We start from the raw sequence: 13,116 nt of genomic DNA on the forward strand, positions 1-13,116 counted from the left end.
CTTTAAATAGACTCATGAATAGTTGAAATAGGAGATTGGATTTCAATGTAAAAATTGTTCGATTCATCAACAGTTCACAAAACCATTAAAATGCAGTCAAACAAAGTGATATTATGTAGTAACTGGCTCTGAATTAAAGGGGCAACATAAGGTCAACCCAATCAGAAAACATTCTATGACAACTCAGAGTATATTTAAGTAGAATGTAAAGTAACAAAGTATTAGGTAAAAAGTACAGCACTGTAAACATTTTTACATTTTGTTACCTTACAACCACAAACTTCACATTTGTTTTATTAGGATTTTATGTGACAGACCGACACAAAGGGATGCATCTAACGAAAAAAATATCTAAAAAGTATGATGTCTTACAGAAAATGGGAAAAAAAAGAAACATTGTGGAAATTAAGCCATGAAAAGTATTGTTTGAAGTTAACCTCAAGCACATAGTGGACATGTGGTGTTTGGCGGATACAGTACTTAACACTAAGGCATGTGAGTGGCAGAATCAAGCTCTGGGGAATTTTTAAGGATTTATATTTTTGAAAAGATTTTACAAAACCCCTTTCTCCTCCTTTCTCTTCTCAATAATACATCACTTTGATGGTCCCCCACATAAAATCACAATTAAATATAAATTAGTTTTTGTTTGTAAAAGAAAAAAGAAGTAAAAATGTTGACAACAACAAGATGCAAATGCAGCTTTAAGAGTTTATTCATTTTAGAATTCAACTGTAAACACTGCTGCAGAATTGAATATAATTAATCCAGCTAAGTTTGCTAAATCTGCAGAGAAAATGTCTTGAAGATCTATATAAAAAAGCCGGATTGTCTGAATGTCAGCTTCAATTAAACATACACTTACTCTCTCACACAACCACACACACCCAGACACACATCCTGTTGCACGAAGGCAAAGGATTAGGCCTATACGGCTTCCCCTTCCATAGGTCAAGTAAAATATGTAAACTATCAAATACACAGCTGGTCAGTAAGTCACTCAAACAGGAGCTCAGACCTAACCCGTATGTGCGGGCACCTCTCAGCACGTACATCACACCAAACCAGCAACTTAACCCCAAATAAGAGAGATACCATCTTTCTTGAAACCACAGGCATTACAGGGAACTGTGTGTGTAACATGATGTGGAACACACGCCGTTCCCCACTGGGGGAACTATCACAAACCCCCTGTAATGAACACCACAAGTCCAGCAGAGCCTGTCCAGAGGTGAACGTCACAAACCTGGAGGGATCAGGCTGGACGTCCCAAATGTCCAAAAGTGATGTTATGATTTGTGAAGTCATTCAGACTTCAGAAATCCTCCAGTTTAGGAGCAGATAGATAAACTGTTTGCACAGGCTAACTTTCAGCATGTTTTGATAATGGCAGATATTAAAGAGAAAAAAAAAGAAGACAGATACAGGTACCTGGAGGACAGGAGCACTCTTGGCCAACATCCCTAGTGGTCCGCAATTTCGGCATCAGAGCTGCCACTTTCTGAAAATACACAAAACAGAGTAAGAAATAGAATATTTCTAACAATGACACTTCTATTTGCATGGCCATAGGATGGGTTATAATGTTGCAAGTTCGCTGTCTCTCACATACAGTCCTTATCTATCTTAAATGAAGACATGGGTTGGTGTCTACTACAACTGGTTGTACAGATGCACTGATCAGGCTTTTCCTAGTGGACACCAATTTCTGGTTTTCTTTGAGGTCTGACTTGGAGATTAAAATTTTGTTTGTTTGTTTTTTTTTTTAAGAGGAAAAAGTATGTGCTGTGTGAGTTTTGATAGAAATAGCTATTTTAAATCAATCACAAAACAAGGAATTACAGGATCACACCTATCTATGCAGAAAAGTCTCATGTCTCCATGTCCTTTATTCAACTCATAAAAATGCCATGTATGTGTTGTTGGTTGTGTTTTAAAGAACAAAAAGGTGGACGTTTATTAGTTTGATGATGTGATAGACAGAGGGGAAAATACCCCATTTTTTGTATTGATGATCATCAGAGCCGATCAAGATAAAATTGATGTATTCCCGCATATGGCTGATTGATTGGCCCATCTATAAATTACTGGGGGAGAATAGCAGTAGACTATGTCCTCCTTCAATTCCTAATGGCGCAGACCAAGAGATATTCCCAACCACCACATATTTCTTTATCAAAAATAATCGATTTTGATCATGTACCTCCTCCACAAGCTTTCCCACTGGGGCGCTGAGCTCTGAAACGAGAGTCCCATCCTCGTATTTGAAAGACCTCTGCGGAGCCTGGAGGACGGACGTCTTGTCCATCTCCATGTTCAACCGGTTCTCCAGCCGGTGGGTCCTGAAGCTCATCAGAAGACACACGGTGACTGAGCTCAGAGACATGAGCAGGCAGAGAGCGATGGGAAAGCCAGGCAGCCACCGCTGGACTCCGGACTTGGTGGCACACTGACACACCGGCTTGCTTTCCCCGTTAGACCCGCTGCTGGCTGTCTCCATGCTTGAAAAAACTCCCAAACGGTGACCAGAAGCAAACCGAAATTCCTTCTTTTTGTTGATGCAGTCCTGTCAACAAGTTGCAATAAAGTTCGGTGAAGTAAGTAAGCAGCGCTCCTTACTCAATAACACCACAAGACAGCAGCACAGTGGGCTCAGGCTTCAAAGCGCAATCCTAAATTTGTCCTGGAGTAAGAGGTAGCAGCAGTGCGCGCAGGGTTTGAACCACGGATAGATGGGAGCAATGCGGAGACCTTCCAGGAAAGACTCACATCGGAGCTTTCTGCGGGGATACGATTGGATCAGATGTGTTCCTTACTAAAAGTTGCGCGTTAAACTGGTGTGGCAACGCCGCCCTGCCTGACCACGTGGGAGGCTGCAGATTGACAACTGGGTGTGAGAATGACCCGTAGAACAAACGGAGCCCGCTTAAGACGCACAGCTCATTATGCGCAGATTCTCCCGAGACTGATTTACTAATGAATCTCTCCATTTACGGAAGAATTAAACCTTTTGAATCAACTGAAGAATTAATACTTTTATTTACGGTTGTTGATACAAGTCAGTATCAAGCTTACAATATTCAGTTAAGAGTCGAACCTGCCCACAGAAAAATAAAATGTTTGGATAGAAAACCTTACATAATGTCCCAAAATCTGCAGCTTTGATAAACTCACCACCGCGATACATTTTTAAACAAAACCCGTTCTTGATGGGAATTAAGATCTGATTTAATTCAGGTGATCGTCTTTTAATAGAAAAAGGCTCCATGCCGCCATCATGTGGATTACTGAAGGTACTGCTTACAATGAAAACGCTTACGCATTCGTTTCTTTCTGGTCACGTTTATTGAGACGTATAATGCAAAAAAATACATAACCAGTCAATGACAAATTGAAAACAAAAACTATGTACAAGTTTTCACCCTGCAATGTAGTTTATACATCCAGAAAAAAGCACTGTTGAGCAAGAATTAGTCTTTTACCCATGTCAATTAAATATACAAACTAAACATCCCATAATTTAAAGAGGTTCCACCGGTATAAGTGTAATTGTTACAATTTAAAAAAAAAAAGAAAACAAATGGTTGAACTTGACATCTAAATGGCAAAAGTAATAAGAACTTAATGAGTGAGACCAAACAGCAGTTTAATGGACAAGACAGCAAAGCAGGGCAGTGACTGATGCAGTCAAGAGTACAACTCTCCTGGAGAGTCAGGATATAGAGGCTAATTGAACCATCATACATGTCAGGGTAACAGGTAGGTCTACATATTGAGAGGTTCAGCCTCATTTGCTACCGCCACTGCTGCTGCTGGAGCTCCTGGTGCTGCTGCCTCGGCTGCCACTCTTCCGGCTACTGCTGCTCTTGTAGTAGCAGTCGAAGAACGGATGTCGAAGTGCTTGCTCCAGGCTGAGACGCTTCGATGGGTCATATTCCATCATCTTCTCTATCAGGTCAAAGAGCAGCCGGTGGTCTTCACTTCTAGATATGATGTAATGCTGTAGAGGAGGAGAAGTTTGAAAGTGATTACTTCTACTACGATAGCAAAATGAAGAAGTAAAACTGAATTTCGGCATGAAGAAAAGCCAGCACTTGCTTTTGTTTTAGATTTACTTAAATAATTCTATTTCCACAATTAACCACGTACCTTGAGGGGTTTGCAGTGTTTCTTGACGTATCTCCCGGCAGAGCTGTGAATGTCCCAGTCCAACTTGTTTCGGTGAACATATCGTCGTTTCCTATAGAACATGCAAATGTTTAGACTAAAGTAAACATCTCGTGCTTAATCTATGCCACTTCTACTTCTTGTGAAAAATTCAGTAAAAGAATAAAAGTTGAACATAAACATTTTAGAATACACTTAATTCTCTTAAATTAAACAACTTTAAGCTATGCTGAAAATCTAAAACTGTAGATAAGATAGATAAACTCTTGCCATTTTGATCAAGAGTTTGTGCTCAATAAAACCCAACTGTAATACTTTCCTTTTGACTAAGAATAATATTTTAGGTGCTTTTTTTGCCAGAATAATTATGAAGTACTGTACTGAACATTTTTAGCAGTAAAAGGTATTGGTAATATCTTTGATTATTACAAAATATAATATTACCCTTGTAAAATGAGTTGCAGAAATAGGAAGTATTTTTGATCAAAATTAGAATGCCACAATCCAAATATTTATTGTTAAAACAATAAATGAATGCTTACTTGGTTTTCTCCAGGAGGTTTGTAGGGATCGGACCCAGGACTCTCTCCATCATAGCAAGATGCTCTTTACTGTCATGTGTCTAAAAGGGAAGACAAAATAAACACCATCAAGTACTGTAACATAGAAGAATGCATATTTCTGCTCTCTACTGCCACCTACCTGGAAGAGGGTTGTTCCAAGATAATACTCAATGAGAATACAGCCAATACTCCAGACATCACAGGAATGGTCCCAGCCCAGGTCTGAAAGACATCACAAACCAAGTAAGAAACCAGACAGATTTGTCTAAACCTTTTGTGCCGCTACAATAATAAAACACTCACCTAAAATAACTTCCGGAGCACGATAGTGACGAGTTGAAACTACAGAGGTGTGGTGCTCATGATCATAGGTGGCATTCCCAAAGTCTACAATTTTCACATCAGGGTTCTTGAGTGTTCGTTCATCTCGTCTCTGAGAACAAACATTGAACAAACTTGATTTCTATCTCAACATTTAAGTGGTCCATCATTACCAGGCATAACTATAATCAATTTACCTTTTCACGGTTGTATTCCATGTCATAGTCTGAATCTATCAGTAGAATGTTTTCAGGCTTCAGATCTGTGTGAGTCAGTTTGTTCTTATGCAAAACTGCAAGATAAAAAAAGTGAAGAAATTATAGTCAATGTAACCATTTCACAACAAATGCATGTTGTGAGTAGTATTCACTGTACAAACAGTGAATGCTACTTACATTTCACAGATCGAATGATCTGGTAAGCCATATGCCTGATTTGTTTAACGGGAAAAGGCTGGAAGTTGTTCTCCTTCAAGAAATCATATGTGCTGAGGCCAAGCAGCTCAAAAGCGATACAAACGTGACCGTGGTAGTCAAACCAGTCCAGCATATGGACACAGGAACTTAGAAGAAAGAAAGACAAGAATAAAGTTAGAGAAGCTGCATTGCAAACTATAGTTGAAAAGTTATTGAGATAAAAATATTTAATTAAATAAAAAAAACATCAAAAAGTGTCATTGGTGCATCTCTGCTATAATAAGAGAACTTACTATCTTCGGTCAGCATCAAGGGTTTTCAGGTGTTTAAGAACCTCTACTTCAGACATTGCTGCCTCTCTGTAGCGGTCTATATTTTTAATGATCTTCAGAGCCACTCGAGCCCCATGACTAAAATTCATAAAATTTTTTATATTAGAATAGCTAAACATTTTTAAGGCTTTATTCAAACCATATTATTAAGCTTGAGAACTTACTTTTCATGATCAATGCACTCGACAACTTTTCCAAAGGCACCCTCTCCTAGAGTACACAGAATCTCATCTATGGGAAATACAGAGGAGAAATTAGACAAACAGCACTGAAAAAGTGAAAAACAATCACCGCCTTTCATCATAATCACATTTCTTTCTAGCTAGACAATTACAAACAGGATTCTGAAATCTGGCAAACAACTTGTTGCTTAAAAATTTAACTGGCAAATTCACCATTAAATATATTAAAATAACAAGAAATGTAGTTTAACTGTACTGGGCCAAATATCTGTCTCTAAACTAATGTTTGAAAATATCCAGAAAACCAGAGTGAGAGAGACAAAGTGTGATCAACAGTAGAAAAAAAAAAAGTGTATATTCTATACATCTCGCTTTCAGCATGTCTCCATTGTGATAGATGAGGTGACCCTCGTCATCATCCTCAACACTCCTGGATCTTTTCCTGCTCCTGCGCTGATGGCTCCTCCTCTGCACCGGAACCGCCGCAATCCGCCATCACACCAATAACCCATCAGCCAGCACCCGGCCACCACAACGCGACATCGTCATTCATTCAACCAGGCCAAGGGGGGAGGTGAAGGGGTGGACAGATTCAGGCCGTTCAGTAACACCACCAGGCGAATGGGCGGAGCAGCAAATTCAAATTCAGCCCCGTCAGAGAAAATGGGCGGCGGCCACCACATGGTGTGTGTTACAGAAGAAAAACAACATGGCAACAAGATTTTCAGATGAGAGATTTTCTCAGAAGTACAGAAACACTTCAACTTGATTGATTAAACTTAACGTACATGAAGTTCTTTTGCAATCTATCAAACAGTTTAAATTGTCTACAATCATGACCTGTGATTGACCACTAGGATCAACTCAAAGATACTGGGTCCACTTTCTCTTGTCTATTTCTAAACACTCACAAAACCCTTACTTTCTGAACCCAAAAATATTTTACTTGACATTTACGTAAATCATACTAAACTGTGAAGGGTATGACAACTATAAAGAAACAAAGAGACGGGTATTTAAGCACTGGCTAAACACCCATGATAATGAGCCATTCAATCTGGAGAAATAGAAGGAGGGAGAAGGAGTTTCCCGTACCGAGGAGGACCTGTGCCGAGAATGGCTGCGTCTGTGCCTTCTGTCTCTGTGCCTGCTTCGCCTGCTGCGACCACTACGCCCAGAGGACTTGCTGTAGTGGTGCCAGTCAAGATCTCTGTCCTTGTAGGTGTCATCATAACCATCATCGTTGCAGGCCACATCCAGACTGTGTTCACAGGTATATTTCTCCTGAGAATCCAGCCTCTGGTTTAGACTGCGGGCCTCCAAGTAATGCCTAAAATAAAATAAATGATTAGTATCAACACAAAACAAGCACTTGAAAAGGCAAGTCGAGTCAGGCACAGGTCAGGTTCTTGACAGATCGAGCACTAAAATCAAGACTGGATGTGATGGTGCTAATGGTCAGCCTCCTGCCTGACACCCTATCCCTGAACCTTTTATGTAACATTTGCTAATAGCAACATGCTGATTTACAGCAAGCAACTACCCTGAATCTAATTCAATGGGTAGCTCAGTTCCAACATCCAGTTTATAAAGAGATTAACGCGGCAGAAATAGTCGTGCGAAGGGTCCTAAAGCCAATATGTAACTCCACACGTTTAGGCAAATACTCATACCTTAACCTGCCCTCCCCAAAAAGTATTTAGTGTTAGGCACTGACAGTTGATGGTGCGTAATATAATCTGTGATTTATCTTGGTACTCAGGGAGGTAAACACTTTAGTGAACCCATATCTGCAAATTCAAAACTGCTGATCAAGAATAGGCATAGCAGCAAATTTAAATCTGTTTAGCCTCTTTCTTACATAAAATTTTGGTCTTTAACTGTACCTTATCCTAGGAAATCAAACGCATTTCTAAAAACTTGGAACAAACTAAACCCTGCCTGCCATGTTCACACCCTAAAAAGACCAAAAAAAGTCATGGTGACTTAGCACCCAGTTGGTATCAGTTGTCTGCCAAGAAGAAGTCTGCCTCTCTACAGAATTAAAATTAGAGTGGATCAGGAAACATCTGATGCAACTATATGAACCTACGTCTACGAAAAGATCTGCATTACCACACGGAAACCGCAAGAGGGTTTACTAAATGAATAGATACAACCCGATTACTCTGCTAACCTAAGAATTAAATGCACACACAAAATTACCTAAATTTAGTAGTGCATCGAGTGTGTACAGATCCTCATTTTCAATATGAAATGTGTTTCCATTGGAGGAACCATCTGAGAAACGTTTTACATTTAATTACACTAAAAGAAAGGCAGAATATAATAGTTTCAAACATAATTTGGCTGTAAATATCAATATATATATTAAGCCCAATAATAGATTTCCTCCACCAATATTGCAGGCTATGATTTCAGGACTTAGTTCTACTAAAATTTTATCTGTTTTTGTCTATATTTTAATATATACAAATATATATAACAAACCACATAAAGTTGAATCACCTTAATGGCATAGTATTTTAACATGAGCAAGTGGTTTCATCTGCGTCAGCTACTTTAAAATTAGTCTGAAAGACTTGCCAATATAAAGCAACATTTGGCCAGTTAAAAAAAAAAAAAAAAAGTGATTTAATAGGTCTTTTGTTTCGTTTCATAAAGCCATTACTGCCCTCGTACAAAGTACAACTGCTTATCCGTCTCTGTTGGCAGTAAATTCAAATGTGGACTAGCAACTCTGGCCAATGTGACTTTGTAAAAGCAGACAAATAAATAAAAGACAGTTCTTGGAAAAGGAACCAAGTATTTCAAGCTTGTTAGATGTGTGAATATGCATTCGGGCTCTACTGCCTATTTTACAAGCACTTATGAACACAAATTGCTTCATCAGTAGCTTGTTTATTGCAATACTGAAATGCAACATACCAGTAGTAAAATGAACCACAATGACAGTTTGTGGGATTTTTGTTTTATTAAATTCAAGATGTCTGTTGAGACTATAGCTGTCAACTGATCCTAAGATGACTCTAATCACAGAGATATTTACCCGTCATATGCCTTGTTGTAACGAGGAGATCTTCTGGATTTATTCTCTCTGTCACTGCTAGGTGAATCTCGTTTTCTGCGTTTGCGACACTCCATTCTTTCTTCCCAGCCATACTCGTCTAGCCAGACGCCTGGGGAGCGCATTCGCTTTGAGTGACGCATCTGGGCAACGTGGAAACACAATTTACAAAGTTAGATAATCTGGAATTCATTTATCCTTTGTGTGTTACAATTTTATTGCTATTTAATATCGGGAGGTTGAACTGCACAGCTAAAGCTGAAAAAAGAAGAGGAAGAAAACAATAGTCCCACAAATAATTAAAAAAAAAAGCAATAAAAAGCATAACTTGGGTGTCCAAAAATAGAATGAATTAATGCAAATTGCAACAGACAAATCTTTACAACTCAACCTTTTCGGTATTTTCATAAAGGAAGTCCTACTGTGGCTTCAACAGCAGGGAGGATCTGCAGTTTTGCTTTTAAATGGGGGAGTTGCACTGCACTGAACACCAGCCTAATGTGGATGCAAAAACTACCATGCTTATGCCCGCGAAAATATGCACCAAAAAAATCATAAGATAAAAAAATGCATATATATATATATATATATATATATATATATATATATATATATGAATGACGTAATGGTGAAGTAGCCAAAACTAATCTGAAAAAAAAAAACAAAAAACAAAAACTTCCTACATCACAATTTCATAAACAGCATCGGCACTGATACAATCCTCAATGATCGTTACTAGTATAAAGAGTGAAAAGTTTAACCGTGCAAACAAAATGTTTAGGCCTTGAACGCAAGGCCGGTGTCAACTGACGTGATCTCAAAATGACATTTATAATGCCCACAAGTGTTTGTTTGTATTTAAAAAAAATCTTTCTTTGCAAGGTTTCAACCAAAGCAACTAGTAATAAACCGATTAAGAATATATTTTCATAAAATAACTAAAGCAACGATGGCCTACTACAGCCTTTTGTTGGAGCAGTACCTTTTCGTCAGTATATCCTACAACAGAAAATACCCCCAAAAATAATACATTCACCCTCCAAAGTGTTAACTATACTCCCCTTAATTTGCACAATAATTTTGCAAGTGAAAACGATTAGTTTCAAAAGACATGAAAAACGCAACAAAGAACGGTTATGTAACCGCAGATAATCAGCCATCTTGGCGAGGCGTCGAATTTCACAAAAACCAAACGGTCGAAATTTGACTTTAAATGTGTGGTAAACTGCGTCTAATCACCTGTGTAGAGAAAATATTACCTTTATTTATAGCTGTGAGGCTCGAACGAAAGTCAATATCAGCTGGATAAGGATTACGAGCGAAGAATCTGGAAAAACGTCTGCGACTTCCAGTCCTCAAAGATGGCGACTTTCTGTAGAAGCTGATGGAACCTTCTTCTTCACCAAATATCCTGACGTAAGACATGTAACACCCGCCCACCGCCGTGCCTTATGGGAAGTAGAGTTCTGAACAAATAAGTTGATGCAAGTTATTGTATTTACACATTTTACCCATGAACATCTACTTTTGAGCACATTCACATCTGAGTAAAGTTTTTGTACTTCCATTATATTCTCGTTTTTACTTTATCAGAAAGCGGATTTTCTGCCCGGATTTCATCCTAAAATTAATAATATTATGATAAAACTCTGAAATAGCCATTTCTTACACATTGACTACAAAACACATGAAGAAAGAGTAAGAGATTTGTGAAAAGACTCAAGAACAAATTATGTTTTAAAATGTTCATTCATTTGTGCTTTAAAATAGTATCTTGCACTTTATGGAGCAATTTTAAACAGCTCATTTATCTTGTCAGGCATGTTTGTGGCCTAAGGGAGGAAGTCATAAACAGAAAGAGACAAGGACAAAGAGAGGGTAGAGACAGTGAAAACAAGGAGAGAACATGGAAAGTCCGTGCGATATATTGTGAAACCTTCCTCCTATTCTTCCTAAAGTTAATAGAAGGTGACATCATTGCAGTTATACCTAAACTTTTGGTAATGTTTTCTTAGCTAAAGTTAAATTGTACTTTATCACAGAGTTATTACGGGCTGTCTTTGTCTTCTGTTAGTATTCATCTGATGATCTGGAACAATTAAAAATAACAGAAAAGCATACAGATTAAATCTGTAAGAGGGATACTACACATCTGGTTTTGGAATGGTTAAAGCGGATAGAGATTATGCTTTTGAAGTAACACTGACTTGAACTTTATAAAACATTTATGGGCTACCCTTAAAAACAAGGTCGCAGAAAAACAATCCATTTAAACTCATTTACTATTTCTCATGAAAGGAATGCCCAAATACACATGCAGAATTATAACAGGGTTTTAAAGCCTACAAAAAGGGATTTGTTTGAAATTCACCCTTCTAAAATGCATTTAGCCTTGGATTAATGGGGTGTATATATTTCAGAATGCATAACCTACTTGGACCATGGGTGGATCTGCAATGAATTCAATTTGTTCATCCACTTGTTTCTTTTTTAATCACAGAAGTTGTTTATTATGCTATCACCCTTCTATACTTGCTGTGTTTTTATAAGTCCCCATGAGCATTTTTTGAGTGTAATTCAAAAATTTTTCTTATGCAAAAATATGCTTGTGTAACAACAACTTTCAAAACTATATTAATATGTGGTAGAGTTTTATCTGAAATCGAATAATCTTTTATTGTCTTTTCCACAGTCATGTTTCACCCACTTTGTAATCAGAAAAATAAAACATAACATAGCAGGAAGTTCGTCGTCATCGTAAAATTACTGTAAACAAGCCTACCAGGTTGTGCGCAGGGTCAAAAAAACCCACGTTGCATGAACAGGGAATTGTGGGTACAATATGTCTGCGCCCTATCTTTAACCTGATAACATTTTTATAGTGGAGTTTGTTAAAGATTCCCGTTATTAGAACAGGTTTGTTGTGGCTTTCATTGAAAGGATGATGTCTGATCACGCCGAGCAGAAGAGTGGACCGGGGTTGTCCAGGGCAGTGATTGCCGAGATGCTGTTGAAGAACTTTGAGAAGCTGCCTGACACTGATCAGAAGTTATTCACGTACGGACCTCTGTACCTGGGGGGAAACGCCGGGTTTGCGGGTCTGATCGCCAACAGCCTGTACCGGAGGGCTCTGAACATCCAAGCGGCGCGTATCGCCTCCAACCTGCCTATGGCCGTGCTGCCCTTCCTTACCACCACCGCCCTGTACAACGCGGTGGTGTCGGAGCCGCTGCTGTCCGGGGATCTGAACTGCCCCACCTGCTCCCTGATCAGAGGCGCGCTGGTCGGGGGGGTCGGTGGTGGAGTCTACCCAATGCTGCTGGCTTTGCCGTTGAATTTCGGCCTTGCATCCAGATACAGCACAACTCCGATGCCAGAGAAGGGCACAATGCTGCGGTACCTTGTGGAAGTCTCCAGACCCGTCTTTAACAAGATGAGAGCAGTTTTCCTGCTACAGGCTTTTTTTGGCACCTACCTGGGCTCCAGGCATTTCGAAAGCTACGCCAAGCTGGCCCATATAACCTTCGGCAAGGAGGAAGGACTGCAAGAGTGAAAGGACTGGACTGAGAACAGCCACCTAATTGAAAATCGGATTTACCTCTGGGTGTTTCCCAGAAAATAAAATGACATACGAACTAATATTTATCACAGCATTGTCTGAAATCATTTTGTCACATCATAAAACTGAAATGAACCTCCCTACGACAAACAAACTCCAGGAAATTCTGATATTGCTTAAAACAGATGGCCAGAGTCACACAAAGCTTTTAAATTGTCTTTTTTAAGACTGTGACAGTGAAGAAAAATATAGTTTAGCGTACATAAATGGCGTTTTACTCTCCGTATGTTGCTGTTCTCCTTTTCAAAATGGATCATCTATTGTGTCCAAAATAAAGTAAATTATTGATGATTTTGTGTATCATGTTAATATTTGTCATAATTAAGCAATTAAGAGTGGAAATGGACATGTAAAGATAGGCACATATAAGCTGAATTGCTTCAGCATACACCTTTGCAATCTGTACAACACATGAATTATTGCTAATTGACTTCATTTTGAATTTCATT

The 13,116-nt window shown here is 38.8% G+C and overlaps 3 protein-coding genes across 12 annotated transcripts in view; 1 reads left to right on the forward strand and 2 right to left on the reverse strand.

Moving 5' to 3' along the window:
• Positions 1-3,109, reverse strand: part of LOC122837411 (collagen alpha-1(XXIII) chain-like) — a 146,940-nt gene extending 143,831 nt beyond the window's left edge. For 3 of the 9 annotated variants that reach the window (XM_044127758.1, XM_044127762.1, XM_044127759.1), the window contains exons 1-2: positions 2,204-3,108; positions 1,432-1,501 (exon numbers count right to left, since the gene is read on the reverse strand). In XM_044127758.1, the coding sequence (XP_043983693.1) occupies positions 1,432-1,501; positions 2,204-2,500 (367 nt within the window). In that variant the 5' untranslated portion in view covers positions 2,501-3,108. Of the gene's footprint in view, positions 1-1,431; positions 1,502-2,203 lie in introns of all 9 variants that reach the window. The other 6 variants (XM_044127761.1, XM_044127757.1, XM_044127760.1 and 3 more) reach the window with 4 other exon arrangements.
• Positions 3,110-3,564: 455 nt separating this feature from the next.
• On the reverse strand, positions 3,565-10,465 carry LOC122836586 (dual specificity protein kinase CLK4-like). 2 transcript variants are annotated; one of them, XM_044126212.1, is made up of 13 exons: positions 10,308-10,465; positions 9,031-9,191; positions 7,077-7,311; positions 6,347-6,449; positions 5,964-6,030; positions 5,761-5,877; positions 5,447-5,613; positions 5,249-5,343; positions 5,034-5,163; positions 4,870-4,952; positions 4,710-4,789; positions 4,150-4,240; positions 3,565-4,000 (listed from the first exon to the last, which is right to left on the reverse strand). In XM_044126212.1, the coding sequence occupies exons 2-13, from the start codon at positions 9,189-9,191 to the stop codon at positions 3,788-3,790; spliced, it is 1,542 nt and encodes a 513-aa protein (XP_043982147.1). In that variant the 5' UTR covers positions 10,308-10,465; the 3' UTR covers positions 3,565-3,787. The 2 variants fall into 2 exon arrangements, with proteins under 2 accessions (XP_043982147.1, XP_043982148.1); XM_044126213.1 differs by lacking the exons at positions 6,347-6,449; positions 9,031-9,191; positions 10,308-10,465 and having other exon boundaries at positions 7,077-7,210.
• Positions 10,466-11,837: 1,372 nt separating this feature from the next.
• Positions 11,838-12,958, forward strand: tmem126a (transmembrane protein 126A). Its single transcript, XM_044126895.1, has one exon. The coding sequence runs from the start codon at positions 11,990-11,992 to the stop codon at positions 12,599-12,601; it is 612 nt and encodes a 203-aa protein (XP_043982830.1). The 5' UTR covers positions 11,838-11,989; the 3' UTR covers positions 12,602-12,958.
• Positions 12,959-13,116: the final 158 nt, after the last annotated feature.

The sequence above is a fragment of the Gambusia affinis genome, linkage group LG09, assembly GCF_019740435.1.
Source record: "Gambusia affinis linkage group LG09, SWU_Gaff_1.0, whole genome shotgun sequence".
Lineage (NCBI taxonomy): Eukaryota > Metazoa > Chordata > Actinopteri > Cyprinodontiformes > Poeciliidae > Gambusia > Gambusia affinis.